This window comes from Apteryx mantelli, chromosome 6 (assembly GCF_036417845.1).
Source record: "Apteryx mantelli isolate bAptMan1 chromosome 6, bAptMan1.hap1, whole genome shotgun sequence".
Lineage (NCBI taxonomy): Eukaryota > Metazoa > Chordata > Aves > Apterygiformes > Apterygidae > Apteryx > Apteryx mantelli.
In genome coordinates this window covers 44,144,580-44,163,841 of record NC_089983.1, presented here as the reverse complement: position 1 = coordinate 44,163,841, position 19,262 = coordinate 44,144,580, and the positions used below count along the sequence as shown (strand labels likewise).

The window sequence follows — 19,262 nt, the reverse complement described above, 5'->3', positions numbered from 1 at the left end:
ATTAACATTCTTCTTTATCAGAGGAAATTGCATCTGATTTTTCATTCTATCAAAACATCTCTTCACAGATGGGATAAATCCCATGAATTGCTTTAACCCACGTATCTGTCTAGAGTCCATTCTATACACTATTGTAACAAAGCATGTAATCAAAGCAAATGAGCGTAATTACCAGTGAGTGCAAATATGGGGATTTTGGACTCTTTTCTGAGACATTTCATATGTGACCAATAAATGTTGTTTACATTTTAAAACAAGAGAAAAATGTATTAGATTGGAAGATAAAAGGGTATATATTAAAGATTCATGCAGAAAGCATCCTGCAGCTATGATTACTGTTATAACTATTCATTCAAATCCATTCTTTTCTCTCCAAGTGTAAATGTAACCAGATTACAAAGTGTGGCCAAATAATACACCATTTCAAGGGACAGTGGAGTCCTGGGCTGTCAGATTTTGTAGTGAGATTTTTCTTTCATTTACTCCTGCCAAGAAGGAACAAGCAAAGCCTACATGCAACTCCATTTACTTAATAATAGTTTGGGTAAATTCCTTCTGTTCTGCTTATTGCACCAAGTTCAGTGAGCGAATGCTTTAAGACATGCTGCACATGCTTTACCCGTTTGTATAACCGAAGCAGGAGAGCCCCTGGGTTACACCAGCATATGTTTGATTACTCTCGTCTTTCTAGTCCTAGTTATCCAAAGGGGTTAGACAGACTTCTTCAAGGCAACTTCACAGCCATAAAACTTTCTAGACTGGTAAAAATGCCCGAACACATCACATCGCCCATCAACACAGTCACACTGGGGCAGGGTGACTGCTGTGAGCTGGGGAATTTCCCTCTCTGGCTGACAGAGCAGATTAGGCAAAACCAAGGTGAATTACATGAGACTTTCTTTGGTTTTCACGCCTGACGGAAGCAGGAGGCATGACCCATCGTACGTGCTACAAGTCAAGTCACATCACATCACAGCAGCTTCATGGCAGGGCCCGATGCCCAGGTGGTGCCAGCAGCTAAATGACAGGAACAGAGCTACCTGTCAGCCCGTGGCTCGAGCAATCAAATAATACGCACGCATATTGCTGGCATCTAACAGTGTGCATGCAGATAAACCTTCATCCAGATAATATAAATCAAGCGCCTGTCCAGGACAGGAGCACGTCACAGCTGTAAGATTTGGCACTTAATTCTTATAAATTATGTTTTAAACTAGACAGAATCTTAATCTGTCTTGAGGCAAGTTAATACACCAGGTATCCTGCTCCATGTTTTCAAGGCGCTGAGTTATATTGTTTCTTTTCTGCATTACTACTTCCCAATTAAAAACAACCCTTGACATTGCATTTAAACTACATCTCTCCTTCCATTCATAGGGGAAAATTAAGTTATGTATTGGGAAAAAATAACTCTTTCAAGAAACCAGCTACGCTATGTTAGCAGCAAATGATCTGATCTCTAATGGTAACTTTACACTTACCAGGACTAAACCAAAATGGAAGTGCTCAACCCATTTTTTTTCAAGAAAGATAGTATTTTCTTTAAGAAACCGGCCAGGAATGCAGGTGCACTTGAGCAAAAGGAATTACTCAATTAGGCTATTCTTACAGACATATCAATATGAGCACAAACAAATTCACAGGTCTTTATCTACCTTGTCTCGGAGGAAGTTTTACAGCAGTCTGTTACTAGGGCAAAGAAAATTGCAGTCCTTGTTCTGGACTGTAGCGTCTGGAGTTAAAGTGCTTGGTGATGCTTCTTGACTAACCATCGAGGAAGGGAGAGGAGTGCAGCTGGCATCCCGCCCTCCTAACGTCAGCGGCAAGCTCCCCACGATTTCAGGAGGTTTCTCCAGAAGAAATGGAGTTTGATTGTACATACCTCATATAAAAGCCCAGATGTTCCAAGTGTTTAGCCACAATGATATGCAGAGATGTGGTATCTCTGCATGCAAATATCCTATTTATGAGCATAATTGAAATAACTGCAAGAATTAGGTAAGCACGCAGCACCTCAGTATTTCTTGGTAATTTGTCTTCTGGCATCTTACTGAAGTTGGTGCTATTCTGCTTCACTGTTGAAGTCTTTAAATGAAGGAGAGAGAATCCCACAGAAGACAGATCTCAAAGGTTTTCAGAAAGAGTTGCATGTTTCACAGCTATAATATAGAGGGAGGAAACATCTGGCAATTGGCATTGAAATCGATAGCGTTGAAACTAAAAGAATGACACAGTAAGTGCATACTACTGTATTGTTTGGTTATTAACTACCAAAACAGATTTCCAGGACATTTGGCAAACTCTTCACCATTAGATGATGTTAAACACAATCAGATAAATATCTTAACAGGATGAGCTGGTTAGGGGTATAGGAATCACCTTGGTGAATCGGACCAAGATCTCCTTCCTATCCGCAGCAGCAGTCAGCACTAGCTACTTTGGCATAAAGTTAGGAAGCACTGAGTAGGCAAGATTTGGGATTAATCCTTCTTTCATGTCATGACTCATTCCGGACTCTGAAAGGCAGGAATTGACTCTGCGCTTTAACAAAGTGCTTTAAGGGCTGGGTATCCCTTTCAGCACATTTATCCGGGGCTCTTACAAGCAGCAATAATCTTGGTACCTGTCTAAATATCCAATTCCTTTTTCTGAATTATGTTACATTCTCGGCCTCATTGATCCTGCAGGGCCATGAGCTCCTCAGCTCAATTTCGCAGCTTAATTCAATCCCAAGTTATTGAATACCTGCAATTACATTGTGAAATTTTCATGAATGATCATTTCTGGTTCTAAGTTATGAAGCTTTGCAGTACTGTGTTGCATACTAACATTCTCATATAAATAATTATCTATCCCACATCACGTAAAACACATAGTGTATATTATACGCACATGCAAAGGTGTTACACGTATATACGAAGCTCTTCAACATTATCAGCAACAACTGCCCCCTGCAGAAATTGACTGTTTTTGCAAGCAGTGACTTGAGTCATGTCTCTTCAACAACCATCAGGTCTTCATTTGAGACATATCTTCTGAATGCATATCAGGGCTATCCCTACGCCAGGCACTCGGGACGGAGCAACATTTCAGACTGAAACACTCCAATAGATACTGCTCAGTCAGGATTAAGAATAAGGCAAATGTAACGCAGCAATCTTGTAGAAATCAGTGCACTTCAGTCGTTCTCCGAGTCAAGCGATGCTTTCAGTTCTTGGGCTGGCCCAGGGAAGATGAAAGCATCGCAGTTTGGACTGTAATCTACACCGGTATTGAGGGCAATGACCACATGTTGCAGTTATTATTTTCAGTTATCATTACACCAACCTTCCCACGCCAATGCCTTTTTGAACAGCTTACAGTTGAGTTTATTTCTTCATTATTCACAGAGAAGTATTCTCCTCACATCATAGCCCACAGAAAAAAAATATATTAAGATCTGGCAATATTCTTCTTAATAACACTGGGCTGTTATTCCCCTTGCACCTCTTAGCCTATGTATGTTACTCAAAGGTTAAGCACAGGGCACTGTTCAAAAAAAGATTTAGGCCCCCAATGTTACTGAGAAAGCTCCTGCTTTCTACCCCATGAGCAGTTTTGGCTCTGCAGGAGAACGTGGGGCTAGCAGAATATCTGCAATGGGAAATTGGGTTTGCGACAGTTTTCCCTCTCAGTTTCCCGCGCTGGCACGGCGCACCGCGGCGCGCTGCCGCGGGAGGAGCTCTGGGCGACCCAGAGGAAGCAATCCTCTCTACACCACCAGCCTTTTTCACCAAAACACCAATATTCTAACAGCTTCCCAAAGTGAGCAACAGCAACGGAGCCGCCCAAATGTGGCATTCTGTCCTCATTACGGTCTTCTCTCGGCGTGATCCGCGCCAAAGCAACTGCACGTTGAGACCGGCTACACAGATCGCTTTGCTTGGGAATAATTCTTTTCCTTCCTTCTTTCTAATTATTGGAATAAGAAGTAATATTGAGCTAAAAATAAGACCAAACATTCTCCAGATCTGCAATTATTTTCTGAAATTCTGCTTGTCTATAGTATTTCTTTTACTAATCACTACAGCACAAAATACCCCAGAACTGTTTGAGAACAGGGTCCAATTTCAGACACAGTAAAACACTAATAATTAATGTTGTTTACACACATTTAATTCAATATACCAGAAGCAATATTCTCACTCTCCTTAGCATTTTATTTGCTTATAAATACAAGCCAATACCACAAGATGGCACTTTCTTACTTGCAACACATACTATTATAAACATTTATCCTCTTCAAATGTTCCCAGATGTTTATAATATGTAACTTTTCAGTGGTTCTGAAACATTTAAAAAAGCAAGACCTTCTACAAACAGTATTTGTGTTAGATGTATATTAAATGAGGTCAGGTAATTAAATTTGAAAAAAGAATTTATAAATATTTCAGATAAGAAAATTTAAATACAAAAGCAGAGTTTGTATTAATTAAACTGAATAACAATTTAAACTGGCCATAATGTATCTACATGGTTTAATTTAATTTAGAATACTTTTTAAACAATCAAGTCCTCTAGCCATTCATCAAAACACCTATCTACTCAACTCTTTAAAAAATATTTTCAGTTAAGAAACCACCTACACTTTTTCATAACAATCCTTATTCTGTCCTATAGGTGGAAATGAAGCAAAATCATATTCCAGACTAGAAAACAGGATAAGAAGCAATAAACTTTAAAAAAAAAACCAGATAATTTCAGACACTTCAACTCATTCTTCTTTGCGTTTCTCAAAATGCATGATCCAGTCTTAAAGTCTTTTGAACAAAATGTAAACACTAGAAAACTCATTGTTGAAATATGTGAAGAATAAAGAGCCCTGCACTAATATAGTGCATAATGATGCTGTGTCAAACTTGTCATTTACAATAAATGTCACTTTTTCCTCAGGATTGTCATGCCTTTTTTATTTTTTTATTTTTTAGTAATGCCTTTTGATGTCTGTAGATTTTCTTAATTTTTTATTCCCATTGCTCAACAGGAAGAGATGTGTTTTCAGGTCTCTTCAGAAAACTTTCACAGGATCCAAGTCTTTGACTCTTTATTTATTTGTATTTTTTTTTAAATAAAGAGGTGGCAAAATTCTAAGCTTGCAATCTTTCTGTTCTGCCCAGCATATTACACATCAGGAGATTCCTCAAAAAACTGAGAAGTCTGAGACTTACAAAAAAGAAAGCAGTTAAGGCAGTAGATGTCTACATTTGGACTTCTTTTTTCCTGTTACATGTCAACATCGCCGTCGTAGGCTAAGGTGAGAGGCTTCTGTTGCGGAGGAGGGCTTTGATGCTGTTTTGTTTTTTTGCTGCAAGGAAAATAAAAGCATCTCAGGAAATAAAACAAATGCAAACTGTAGTAGTGTATGAAGCTTAAAAACATTTAAAAAAGAAAACAGCTCTCCATGTTGGCTATTTCATTTTGCAGTTACGTGACACTGCTGTGTAGTGGGCCCTTGGGAGCAAAGCGGCATGGAGCTATGCCTATGCTGCTAAGTGTGCAGGATGGGTGCGCCGCCTGCCTAGGAAGGACAGGACAGCCTACAGCCAGCTGTGCTCTTAATCTGCAAGATGAAATAAGACAGAAGTCTCCAGTGTTGTCATCTCAGATGACAAAACAAGGAACATCTCACAGAAAAATGGAGTCATCAACTGTCTGCAGCAGGGATATGCTCATTTTTCCCTTGCACCGAAGCAGCAATAACTATTGTTCCTGAGACATATACTTACTCACTAGTCTTCAAGTGATGGAGAACTGTGTAATGTTATTTTAAAAAATCCTCTATATGCTCCACTTGGACATCACAGAGGAATGGTACTTACATCTTATAAAATAAGGAAACTCCCAGCTAGTATCCAAACTCTGTTATTTAAGCTTTTAACTGAAGAGAAAGAGAGGGAATGAACGAGAAAGAAAATGAGAGAATAAGAGGGGGAGAGAGAGAATAAAGTGATTTTGATGACGTAGGGTAATGTCACCACCATGGAAACGGTGGCAACTCTCCAGCTCTCGGCTCAGCTTTGCTAGAGGTTTGAACTGTTTAGATTGGTATAATTTCTGGAGCTCATGCCAGCTCCATGGGCTTCAGGGACAGCTGTGGGCCCTGCAGGACACACAGATGCTGATGCTTCATATCTTCTGAGATGCATCTTCTTAAATATTTAAACCAGAAAGTGCGATGTCAACTCTATCAAACCACAGCCCTATCTCGTGGTGACTGCTGCTCTGGAGGAAGGCAAACATCTCCCCGCGTAGTACAACACACCGGCAGAGATGCACACGGGTTTAGACCCGTGGGGTCCAGGACACCCAGCATCCTACTGCTAATTGTGGCTAGAAACAGAAGTTTTAGAAACAGGGCATGTTTCCTCCTGATGGTCTCGCTGCAAAAAACTACCTGGGGATTTCCTGAGCCGGAGCATAGAGCCAGGAAACCCCACCTAAACCCAGGGCCCCCATTGCCTGGGACCTGCTAAGCCATGGGGGAATCCCGCTCTCTTTCTGGCATCCGCAGTACCTGATAGCGGTGAGCTCACGAGGTGACAGTGCACTGTGTGAAAAATAAAATCTTTTCTTTATTTCAAATGACAATTTCATCAGATGCTTCCTACTTCTTATGCTGTGGGAAATAAAATTTCCCCAGTTGCCTCTTCTACTCCATTCACGATTTCATAGATCTCCCTTGTAATCCCTTGTCGAGCATCATTTTTCAACTGAACGACCTTATTCTGCTTAGTCCTTCCTTGAACGGAACTATCTTCTAGATCCAATCAGCCTTCTTGTCTTTTTTTTTTTTTTCAGTTTTACTTATCTTTTTTGAAGTGGGTACAATAAAAAGTCCTTCTAATCCTAGTAGAAGTCTGCATAAACGTAAGTGCCTTTTGATAACCAAAAAATAATTCTTTTCCTAAATAGACACACATGTAGCCTATATAGCCACCATACTTCTTCAAGATCATATCAGTTAGCATTTACAATTTTGAGAGTTTTAAATTATTCTGAGGTAGGGGCCAAATGATGGTAGTTAAATTATCCAAGTTCAATTCTTCCTTAAGACCTCAAAGATTAAACCTCTGCAACAGAGGGCTTTGACTGTGCTGTATCTTGGATTATTTAAATAAAAGCAAACAAACAAAGGACAAAATACATGCAGAACTTACCACATAAGGTAGGATGCAAAAATCATGAAAATGATGATGAGGAACCCACCAGCTGATACTCCATATACCCAGATCTTCAGTCTACCATCTGTTGGAAGATGAGGAAAAAGGATAGAGGGAGAGAAGGAAAGAGTAAGAAGCTAATACACACAAATTCTTCAGAGGATAAATAAAGAAAAAACACACAAGCAAAATTGATATCGCTGTTGATGGGAAACACAGCAAGGATTGCCCGGGAATAATCCATAAAGAGCATGCTTTTGATGGAAAACATTTTCCTGCAATCTTTTTAAAAACAGCATTTTAACTCTGGTAAAGATTTTAGGCTTTCCTCATGAAAACTCAGAATGAACCCTCCAGGTCAGTGCTCCCAAAACAGCATTATTCCCCTCTGGCAGAGCTCCCGCAGCTCATTCCCGAGTGCCGGTGCTTGCCGTGGAGCAGAGGAAGCACGAGGCAGCCGGGCTGCTAGCCCCAGACAAGAGCAGGGCGCGAGGCAACTGCAGCGCATCCGCTCGCGGGTTGCAAAGGCCACTCCGGCAAACCCGCTTCAGCGGTGAGCCGACCCCGACAGAAATGCCGGTACACCTACTACGCCCAGCCTAAAGAAAGGCAGACTGGGAAGGGATGCGATTGCTCTCTGCAAGTACCTGGGGGTCACTAGGGGTAAATACCAGAGCGAACAAGCTACTTAGAGCTGAAAAAATGCTTGGACAGGTACAAATGGGAATAAATTCAGCTTAGAATAAAAACAAGAACATGTTTTATAAAACTAAGAGGGATAAAGTTGTGCAAGAGCTTTCTAGTTGGGCTGCGGGAGCAGGAAATGTAATGAGTTTTAAGGGGCAGTGAGACAGGGCTCTTGACAGAGCTGTTAGATTTGTCTGCATGCCGGGCCAGGGGACCGGACCCCGCGACCCTGCAAGAGCCCTTCCACGCACATGGCTCAGCTTGAGCGTGTTGGCATTTTCCTTCTGATAGAAAGCTTTGAAACATGTTGTGTTGATGGTTTTTGAATTAAAAGCTTCGCATTAATAATAATCATTAAAAAATCAGCATTTCTGCTTCTTGCCCAGATCTGGATGTATAGAATCCCTTGTAGACAGAAACTATGTTGTTGTTTTTTTTTCCATGCAGTATTATTCATATCAAAGTCGTTAATACCTACTGGGGGCAGAAATACGAAGCCACCCCATGGCCACGGAAATGATTCTGACAGAAGCCGTAGCAGACTCATCATGCGTGCACGGAGCCGCCGCATGGGACAGCCACTGAGCCTACTTCACATTTTATGTTTGAATGACGATATTTTTCAAAGGGAAACATATTTAACCAGATCCCATCCCTACTGCTTTTTCCCAACTCTGTGGAAAGGCTGAGTATCTCTCACAGAGTTTCTCTTCTCCCCAGCACACTGGTAGCCTATCTCCCAAGTGAGAAGAGCTCAGTGTGTCACGTCCACAATTTGTGCTAAAGTCCAGGTATGAATTTTGTGGCCCCTCTCCACTGGAGAGGGGCCACAAAACATTTAGCAGTCCTGCAAAGGGGATTTCACAGCAAGAGAAAGGCATCCCTCCACGTCCACTACGAAGGCAGAGATGCTCTCCATCCCCAGTATAAAGGCATTGGGCCCTGCAGCCTACATTTTAGCAATACTATTTAAATTGCCTCTCAACTCGAGAAAGTTTTTGTACCTGAACTCTGGCCTCTCAGAGCGTGGTACAGAAAGGAAAAACACAGCCTGATTCAAAATCAGTTCTGTGCGCTCCTGCAGAACATTTAAAAGAACAAAAGCATCAGTCTCATTAAATTGGTATAAAATTTGCATTCCAAACTATAACCAGGAAGGGAAATCAAATTAAATAGACAAAGGCACATACATTTCCCCTGACAGATACCAGGCCTTAGAAGTACACAAACGTCAAGGGCTATCATACTGAAGAGTGTTATAACGCCATTCATACAGGAAGGTTCACCATAGACTCGCTGTCGAGGGCATAACTGGTGACAGTGGTTCCTTGGCGTAGCTAGCAGTAATTATTGCAACTCCCCACATTAGTAAGCCTGAGAGCTTTGTTTTAGGGGAGCAGTTACATATTTTGTCATGAAGCTAGACAAAGAAGGGGAACGATCTGAAGCATACTAGCCTTGAGCTGTGGTTTGAAGGACACATAGAGGAACAGACTGAAGAGATACCTACAGGGCTCCATGGGGTTGCCTAGCAGACATGTGCCTTCTTTATTGCTTTGCCATGTAGTGTTTCTGTAACATTTCTGCCCCAAAAATTAAATCATACCATGCTTTGTAAAAGCTCCTTAGACCCTCTTTCTCTCTCCCTGCCCCTGAGGGAGAACCAGCTCCACCACAATGCTGCACCAAGGCCAAGCTTTCAGGGCTGCAGCCTTGAATGCTGATTTGGAGAGAGGGATGTAGCATCCACCTACTCCTCTCTCCCTTTTGCTAACCCCACAAAGGTATCAGCTGAAGACGGGACACCTAAGTAAGTCTACAGACACTGACAAAAAGGCAATTAACCCCAAACCTGCGACCCGAGCTGCTAGTGAACTGCGTAGGCTTTTGGATGATGAGTTTGATCTAAACCCAGCCAACTTTAAAAGGCTTTGGACCAAGCTCTATTAGCTCTGAGACTGTCAATGCAAAGGGTAACTACTGTATGCAAATCAAATATGTAAATGTAACATTCAAAGTGTGATCACATATATCAGGCAGAGTTACGGCCCCTTGAATACCGTAGCAGAATTCTTCATTACATGTTTTCTAAAATCCCATGTTCATTACAAACTAATAGGAAACAACCACAATGTCACATCACAGAGTACGGGGAAGGAGGCACTGGGAGGATTTTAGAACATGGGGAGAATTAATGCATTTTGACATGCCTGACACTTTTGTCTTCCATTTTAAAGTTTCATTCCTATTTTAGAAATTTATTTTGAATAAATTAATGTTGTGAAATTAGTTTTAAAATGAGAAACTCACCAAAAAAAAATAACAAAAATGCAAGTGTGTGAAAAGTGGGGAAGAAAAATACAGTGAGAGCAAGAAGATCAAACAGGTATGTTTGCTTCTGCAGACTTCTACTCCCCAAGTTTTACCCAACCTCACTCATTTAGTTAGGCTACTGTTCAAGATTACTTGGTTACGTTACCTGGATAGTAATGCTCAAACTGGTATCAGATATTATAGCAATGGCTCCAATGCTGTATGCCGGTCTAGGCATATTCAGTATGCCAGTTCAAACTGGGAAACATTTTATGACACCAGAGTAAAAGACCAGTTTAAGACTCACTATTTGGGTATATCATAGCTTGCCTGTTTCAGGGAAGTGGGGTGGGGAGTGGGGGAATGTCTTTTTTTTTTTTTTTTTTTTTTTTTAATGTCTTAACTTCAACACTTAAAACTTTAGCCTCTTCAACTGTCCATACATTTTCCACCCTGTTTTTTCATATACTTTTGAAACATGGCAAGAAAAAAACCAACCTCTTCTTTTAAGAAATCTTAATGTGTATTTCTGCTCTGAGTCTTCTGAAGTGCTAGTGATCAATGTCTTTCCCGGTCCAAACACAACGTTTGTAGAAACATCATCAGATAATAATAGTAAGCATCCCCCCAAATCACATATGAGTACACTTTTGCAAAATATTATTGCTTCATTTTGTCTCCGCTATCACTCAGCATAAGAGATTACGATTATTTTATATAGCCACAAAGGAAAGAAAGATGACACACAAGTTAGCAATTGTAAGACTGCTCTGCAGCTCCCAGACACAATCTCTGATGTTATGATCTACAAAGCATGTACCTTTCTTCAACAGAAATGTTGTAAAGAAAATTTATTCCATTCATATTTAAGTTTTTCACCTGGATTAAAAGGTTGAATAGACCATCCTTTGAAAATGTCATGCATTTTTGAGTTGACAGGTTTATTTTTTCCAGCAACAGTCTTAACATCAGCTTTCTTATCTTCTAAACCTGGTACCTTCATGCAGTAATCCAGGAAACCATTTGATCTCATTATTTCTGTATATCCTCGCTCACATCCGCAGACTCCTCTCTAGGTGATAAAAGGGAATTCGATATTAAACTAAACAGTATCCTCTTGCAGAACAGTGCAAATTGTAGGTAAACTATGAAGAAACTGTGAACTACTTTCTGCACATGTGATCAGCAAGTTAACTTCCACCAAACCAAACAAGCCAAGAACTGGTACCTGCAAATCCATTTCAGACCAAAAAGAAAAAAGGTATATAGGGTATTAGCTGAGAGAGAGTCAGTAATTACAGAGAAGACCAACATGGAGCCATTTTCATGCATTTTCATTCTAACAGGCTTAATCATAGGCATCTGTGGCTTCATCCTCAACCTCTCTTGTCAATAAAAATTTTACTGCTAACCATGCTGGGCATTAGATAAGATTAACAAAGAAACAGTCTGACTCCAGATCCAAACCCTTTATTCCAAAGTATTTCCATTTCAGTATTTCTTGAAATGAAGCATTGTCCTTATGACCAAATATCCATTGCCCTGTATCAGTCTAGGTTTCTTAGAAGTCTGTGGCTCACTAAATAGATGCTCGATTTTCTGGATGTCTGCTTTAATACAGCTTTCTTAGGTTGTCTTTCTTTGCTAATTATCTTATAATTACAACATCTGTCTGAGGGTCTGATATCTTTTGTTACAATCCAAAAAAGTGATTGATTTACATTATCTGTGATCAGAAGTTAACTCTTGACCTCAGCATTTTGCCACAGCCTCCTCAATTTGTTGGTAGATGATCCTGAGCTCTTGAGAGGCTTTGGGCAGAAAATGGAATCTCAAGAGGTTTTATAGATAATAAATGCCAGTTTACCCATCACTTTTATATCCCTGCAGGCTCTCAGCGCTCTCACAGCAACCCCCATGGCCATACTCAATTGCCCATGAGCTCGTTTCCGATGTGTACTTCCTCCCACGAGATATCCAGCTGATGCTGAGAGCTGTGGAGGCTATTTTCAGAAGCAAGCAACTACTCCCCAACGGCAACCCAGCTAGTTGAAGGGGTCTGGGTTTTATATTCTGTCACAGTGATGACACAGAGACTAACAATAAGCCATTTTGGGAAGCTTTTTCGCTGGAGTGCGGTACTATAGGAAGTGCCAATTTTGAAATCTGTGCCTAGCGTTTGCTGGGTGGCAAAGGAGAGACAATGCCTTAAGGCTTCAGCAGGTTTTGCAGATGCTCAACATTTCAGCAAACGAGGTCCCTTCCAGGTTTTGCTTTAGGAGGTAGCATGAGGACAGTGGGATCATGCTACCATGGCTTCCTCACAGACAGAGGGGCTTTCTGTGTCCATGGAGGAGAGAAAAGGGAAGTATGCTTTTATCTCCTCTCAAGCCAGTTCTAAGCAGTCTTCATTTGCTGTGTGACAGAACAATAGAGTTTAATGAAAATTAAACTAAGAGGTTCCAAAACTGCTCTACAAAAAGAAATCCAAAATTATAACACCATCAGCTTGTTTCCGCAGGTTTGCGAAGGTTTCCTTTCAGACTGAAATTCCTGCAGCTTCCTCAAGGTGGTATTATGCGCACACTAAACTATTTTCTAAGGTCCTAAAATGCATTTGAGATACAGAAGATAACTGAATAGCTTTTGCAGTGTTAATTCCTCAATCATATTCTGCAGCAACTAATTACCTCTGTGCAATAGGAGAATGGTTTCCTGCATGCTGGAATGCAGTGCTGAATTTCAGCCGGTTTGGTCTGAAGAGAACACCCTCCTGTAAAAGAAATTATTGAGCACTTTAAAGGGTAGGTTTTACAATGTTTTTGACTTGGATCACTATAGTGTAAGTATTACTTGTTTGCTTATTCTACATGGTTAAATACTAGTCTATTGAGCTCATTAGCATAATATCTGTAGGCATCACATTAATTAATTTGCCTTAACAAGGCAGGGAATTATTATCATATCCATCCTACTAATGGAGAATGGAGACATTCAGAATTAAGGAATTTGCCACAAGCCACATAGGAAGTTGGGGACAGAATCAGGAATTAGATGCAGATCTTCTTCATCCCCATTAATGTCTTATCTACATCAGAAGACATAATCCACATTAACACCTTAGCCCATCCTCACTTGGGGAAGTCTGTGCTTCTACAGGCATAAAAAAATGTTAATGCATTCTTAACTACTTGGCAACCCGTGCACATAAGAATTTGTATATTATTGTAACAAGTCATTATAAATAGAACTAGGATGTGCAAGCCCTATTGCCTTTGCCAAGAAGTCATGGAGCTTCAAAGTGCTGACCATGAATTTCACTTTTCATCATGTACAGGAAGACTTTGTAGGTCACAAGAACAGCAGGAATCTCACAGTTTGAACTCTGAGTGATTTGAGATTCCTGTGCCTGGAACAGAAGAAGAGTTAAAGAATCCGGGCTCTCTACCATGCATGCAATTTTCTCTTCCTTTCTCTACAGTTACAAAAAGGTTGCGCTATCAGCTGTGCAAACCAGGTAGGCCTTTTAATATGTGCACTCGTTTCTTCCTGTGACCAACCAAACAATAGGAGTAACTCACCCAATTACTCTCATTTAATGACATGTGTGATGCTGACCTGATAACAGGTTGGTGAATTCCTACCTACACACAAATCTGAATTGATATTCTGAAAGAACGCAGAAAGGCACTCCAACTGTCCTTCGAGCAGCTGATTCAGAGGAAGAAATAAAACGGGATGAAGACTTTTTAATCACAATCGTGTGTGGCAGTTTTTGGCTATACCTGTGACGTTTATCCCATCTGAGCGCTGACACCACACAGTGCGTTCATTTTCTCGCCATAGGCTGGTTTTCCACAGATAGTTGTAACACTTCCCTCCTACAGTGTAAAGACATCAGTACCAATTAGTCTTCACATTGCAACAAAATCAAAAGAAATTCTCGAATGGGAGAGAGCAGACTTGTGACAACGCTACCTGAGCAAGGCTGCGTTTCCATGACTTGTCCAGAACAGCTCTCTTGGTTCTCAAGAGCCTGAACTATAAATGTTCTTGATCGAGATTGGCGACCTGTTGTCTCAAAGCTCCTGCCACCAATGCACGTGAGCTCACATGAGCTCCACTCCGACCACTCTGTCAGGTGGCAATCACCTACACATTGAATGAATAAATCAGGGGTTATCAAAAGGAATCAGCCATAAAAGATAAGGACAGTCTAAGTATACATCAACTTTAATAGCAAAATACCACCAGTTTATCACTCAATGATAGGCATTATTCAGATTTTCTGCTTCATATGGTATCTTATCTTCCCAAGAAAGAAAGACTTTTTCAAGCAATCTAGAAGCATCAGACTGAGCATTAGCTGATCTGCTGAATTACATGTTCTTAGTAGTATCTCTGATAGTGCTCAATGCTGGGAATGCTCCCTAAGCTGAGATTGCAGCACAATTTCCCGTATCGTCTGACCACAGCCATATGTCAGAAGTTGAGCAGGGGCTATGAGCTTGAACAACGGAGGCCTGAGCATAACTCTGACTTTTGTAAATTAACATAAAACAAAAAATGAACAACAGCTGTTCTACCAGTATGAGCTACAATTGCTGAACTATAGAGGCATCTCTATCTCAAAAAGCTATCTCAGACAGAAATCTACTGCGACTTCCCAAAGGCTTTACCTGGGCAAGGCACAGAACAGGGTAATTGCAGCACACTCTCTTTTGATGGTAGCTCACCACATAAAGCATTTTCCACTGGTTTGGAGGTATCAGAAACAGACGCATCATGCACTACACATGTGAGGTTGCGGACTTGGAAGCCATCTCCACACTGTCCACCCTATAAAACAATAGAAAGGAACAGAGACACATGCTGCTGACATAGGCACATCACAGAAGAACATGGTTGACTCCACCTGAAAAGACTTCAAAGACAAATCTGGTCCCTGGACTGAACAGTCCTCCAGGTATGCCAGGTCACAGAAGGACAGATGGAGATCTCCAGGCATGTCTCTACTGAAGCCAAGACCCAGGGGCACTGCCAGATTCCTCTCCCCATGCCGGCAGAGCCGCATGGGAAAATACATCATAACCGAAGTGGGAGAACAGCACACAAGTGCTTTTCCTTCTCCACCTGGGAGGTCCAGGAAGAACCAAGTAGCTGAGGAGATGAGGAAGAGCTCTGGCAGGAGCTTTCTGTGCAGTGGCTCTGTTCCACGTGGTCCTGGCTAGCAGCTTTGCCCCCGGGAGCCAATGGGACGCTATGCATGGATGAGAACTACTGTACTCAGCATTAACACAGTTCAGAGTGGAAGAGGGTCACAGCTCTGGGGCAGTGCAAGAACAGTTTTCTTTAACAGTAGCAAAAGAAAATGTAATACTGAAATGAATTAGCTGGAACAATTCAAATATGCAGGACTTGAAGCCTGTGCCTAGCACACAGCATGAATGGAAAGGATATGTAAAGAGCATTGTTTTAGGACAGTTGGTCTTTTCCCATATGGCAAAGCTTGGAACCTCCTAGGAGAAGGGGTGGGTACCAAAAATGATGAACATCCTGGAGGAGATTGCTATCTTGGGGGTTGACCCTTCATGCCTTTGATTAGAGCTAATGAATTTACTGATTCTTAAGACTAACTGAAAAGCTAACTGAAAACAAAAATTCTCAGCTACTCTAAAGAAGCCAAGGGCAGAGCCTGGCCACAAAGAATGGACATTTCCATTCATCTCCTTTGATGATACAGTCCAATATGAGTGTTTGAATGGTGTAAATCTGCAACAGCAAAAATTCTTCAGTGCTTTTAATTTGACTGCAAGGATTGTCATCTACTAGGATGTTTGTGTAATTTCTTAATTGTGCAGACAGTTATTGATTCCAAAGTGGACAGATATCACTGATTCATTGCACATACTCTACTGACTTATCTTCCAACGTTAGCCACGGTCTGTTAGCACTGAATTAACTCTGAACAAGCAACAGAAGACTCCATCTGAGCCACTCTTCAGCCCAGTCCTGAAACACTTAGCAATATACCAAAATACTGGCTAAAAAAGGCTTCCTTTACTGGAAAACCAGTATCGTTTGGCTAAACTGACGATCAAGGACTGAGGATGCTGTAAGAACTGAAGCACCAAGGCCACCTTAATCCACTTCTGACAAACAGAGTTGCAATGATGTTTGAGGTACACACCTTAAATCTGTGTAACGCTTTATGCACGTGCATCCTAAGCCTTGTGGAAATGGCACTTTACAAAATTCAGTAAATAACACTCAAGAAGAAAGGTGAAACATTGCCTTTGTATAACTGAGGGAAGTGCTACTTGGATCGCTTGGCAGTAGATTTTTTTTAAAATAATGGACTTCATCTGCAGAACTGAATGGCTCCCTACCAGGCACATTTATTCACCAGCATGTTTGATAGCAAGAATCTCAAGAACGGCTCTCCTATATACCTGTGGTACCTTTTTCATTTTCTGCATTCCTCCTTTTGCTGACACACAATGAAATGAAAATAGGAGCCTAACTAGTTGGATTTAAAGCAGTTGCTAATCAAAAGTGTCTTAGAGAAGTATTAGTGCAGATTTACTATATGCAGCTACATTTTCAAGTTTTCAACACCCTGTTTCACTTTAGTCAGTATGTAACTTACTGTTCTAAATTACTGTTTCACCACCGAAACCTCTATTGCGGTCTCAGATTAATGGTGTGTGAATAACTCATGCAGCTGTCAATTGGGTTAGAGTTCTTAGAAATTGCTGGTGGAAACAGAATACGATGTGGAGAAAATTCTCTGGGGATATGGGCACTAATCAAACCGTAGTGTATTTCCAACTCAAAGAAATGGCTCGTGGAATGACTGACAATTACTAGAAAGGACAAAAAAAGTTTTTAAAATGATATGTATTCTTTTATAAATAACATATATAAACATAAATTTATGCAAATATACAAATAGTTATATAAATATATGAATATGAATAAACTATTTTCTTTTTCATAAACTATTTTCTTTTGGTATGGTAGTCTCCACTACAAAAAGCAACACGCTTCAAGGCAACATTCTTCATTCCTCTACCATGTAATACTGGAAATACACTCATATTTTCCTATGTTTAGAATAAGAAATAAATAAAAACCATGGCATCTCAAACAATTCAAAAGGTAAAGGTTAGCTTTTGAATAGTGGCTTCCATTTACTCGCTTTCATTCAAGACCAGCAAGGTTGTTTTTGCAATCAACAGAACCCAATGACACACTTAAAAGATGCAACGTTGCCCTGTCATTTACAGATGAATATGACACTGGCTTTTTCAGTACATCTGGCAAGGTCATAAGCAATGCAGGAGCACTATATTAACTTTCATATCATCTTAAAAATTATTCATGTCCCCAAAATTATACATTTGAAGATCTAATTAATAGGTGTGGAATCAGTGGAAGTTTGCTACAGTAATGGCACAACGAGGTTGCAGTGAATAGCTCCTAATCAGAGGAGAATTGCCTAGCAGATTATCAAATATTCAGAACTCTGGGGATCAAATCTGTATTGTAAATGCCCTTTCTTGGTAGATGTGATGATCTGAGGTTTGCGCAGAACCAGGATTTTTCTCTCGAGTCATGAGCTCCTTGCAGGAAATCTGCAGGGCTCTGATTTCCAGCGGGCAGGACTTCCCTCCCCGCGGCTGCACAAATTCCCGCACTGACCCTTTCAAGCACGCAGAGAGCCCAGGGTTCCCTACGCGTGTTTGGGGATCTCCAGTCTCCCTGCACGCAGCCTCCCCCTGCGAGCCCCCCTCACCCCACGTGACCACCCAGAAAGCAAGGAGAAGGTTTGGCCAGCAACGCTTAGGACTTTTAGTTATTAGCTTGGAGAGAGAAGAGATACAATTAAACAAATAGAAGTGTAACCTAAGATAGTGTTTTGACAACCAGAGATGTTTTTAATTTGCTAACATGCTGACATATGACAGCATCTACACAAACCTGCTCTTACTTCACCCTCTCTGATGCATTACCAGCCACATACAACACATTAGTAACCGAACAGATGATGGTCCTAATGAGATGCTTTGCCTGGACATGACTGTAAGAAAAGTTTTCTCTTTTCAGCTTTTACCTGGGTTTCGTGCATGTTCACAGTCATTTTAGGTAAAGAGTTGATTGGCCAATGCCAGTCTCATCACATGTTGATGCTCATGGTGATGAGCACTGACTTACATAAAAATTCTTAATAAAAAAAAAGTGCTATATGATCACATTTAAGGGACAGCTTTTAAAACACTTTAGAAAAGGAAGGGTTCGTAGCCTGGGAATTGTAGGTGGCTAGTGTTTGGTAATGTCTAGTTACTTGGCTTATATTCCCTTATTGGAAAAATTATGAACAGTGTCAGCCACTGCTAATTTTTACTGTTTTCTTCCTCCTTATCAGGGTAAAACACTTCAGCTCCAGTGGGAAAATAATTCATGTAATGTATCCCTTTAAGATTAGCTATATTGCCCATTTTCAAAGTTCTGCATCCCCTTGAACATAGCACAGATGCAGCACCCTCCGCTGGAGGTGTGCCCGTGATATGTGTAATTTCATGGACAGCAGCACACTGATTTACGTACTGTGAAAATCAGCAATACAAAACACTTAGCAAGATCTATTCCTAAACACACAAAAACCTCTAATTATTCACATGAAGTCAACTTATGGTCCTTCTATGATTAAGAAATACATTCTCAGTTATCTCATAATACAAGAAAGAAATATTTTAGCCTAATAATTAGGTGCCCTGTTTATATTACTACAGGAGGACATTTTCATAATACGTATTTTGGTTCTACCATAGTATGCATTTATCTTATTTAACAAATTATCCTTGAAAACAGGACTTCTGAGAGCTTTCTTTAGAAAGCAAGCTTAAGCTTCTTTTCCAAAAAAGCACAGGAATAAATCATCCTATATTTATGAACTGCATTTAATTCCTAAGCACCTCATTAAAGAGAACTCGACATGAAAAAAATGGCTCCTCTCCAAAAAACAAAGCAAAGAGTAGAGAAGCTACAACACAGTAATTT

At 40.6% G+C, this 19,262-nt stretch overlaps 1 protein-coding gene across 1 annotated transcript in view; it reads right to left on the bottom strand.

Moving 5' to 3' along the window:
- Positions 1 to 4,172: 4,172 nt before the first annotated feature.
- The window catches only part of THSD7B (thrombospondin type 1 domain containing 7B), a 219,498-nt gene continuing 204,408 nt past the window's right edge, over positions 4,173 to 19,262 (bottom strand). Inside the window, exons 21-27 of the mRNA XM_067298639.1 lie at positions 14,879 to 15,038; positions 14,178 to 14,351; positions 13,985 to 14,080; positions 12,890 to 12,972; positions 11,079 to 11,271; positions 7,197 to 7,284; positions 4,173 to 5,344 (exon numbers count right to left, since the gene is read on the bottom strand). Of these exons, the coding sequence (XP_067154740.1) occupies positions 5,263 to 5,344; positions 7,197 to 7,284; positions 11,079 to 11,271; positions 12,890 to 12,972; positions 13,985 to 14,080; positions 14,178 to 14,351; positions 14,879 to 15,038 (876 nt within the window). The 3' untranslated portion in view covers positions 4,173 to 5,262. The remainder of the gene's footprint in view (positions 5,345 to 7,196; positions 7,285 to 11,078; positions 11,272 to 12,889; positions 12,973 to 13,984; positions 14,081 to 14,177; positions 14,352 to 14,878; positions 15,039 to 19,262) is intronic.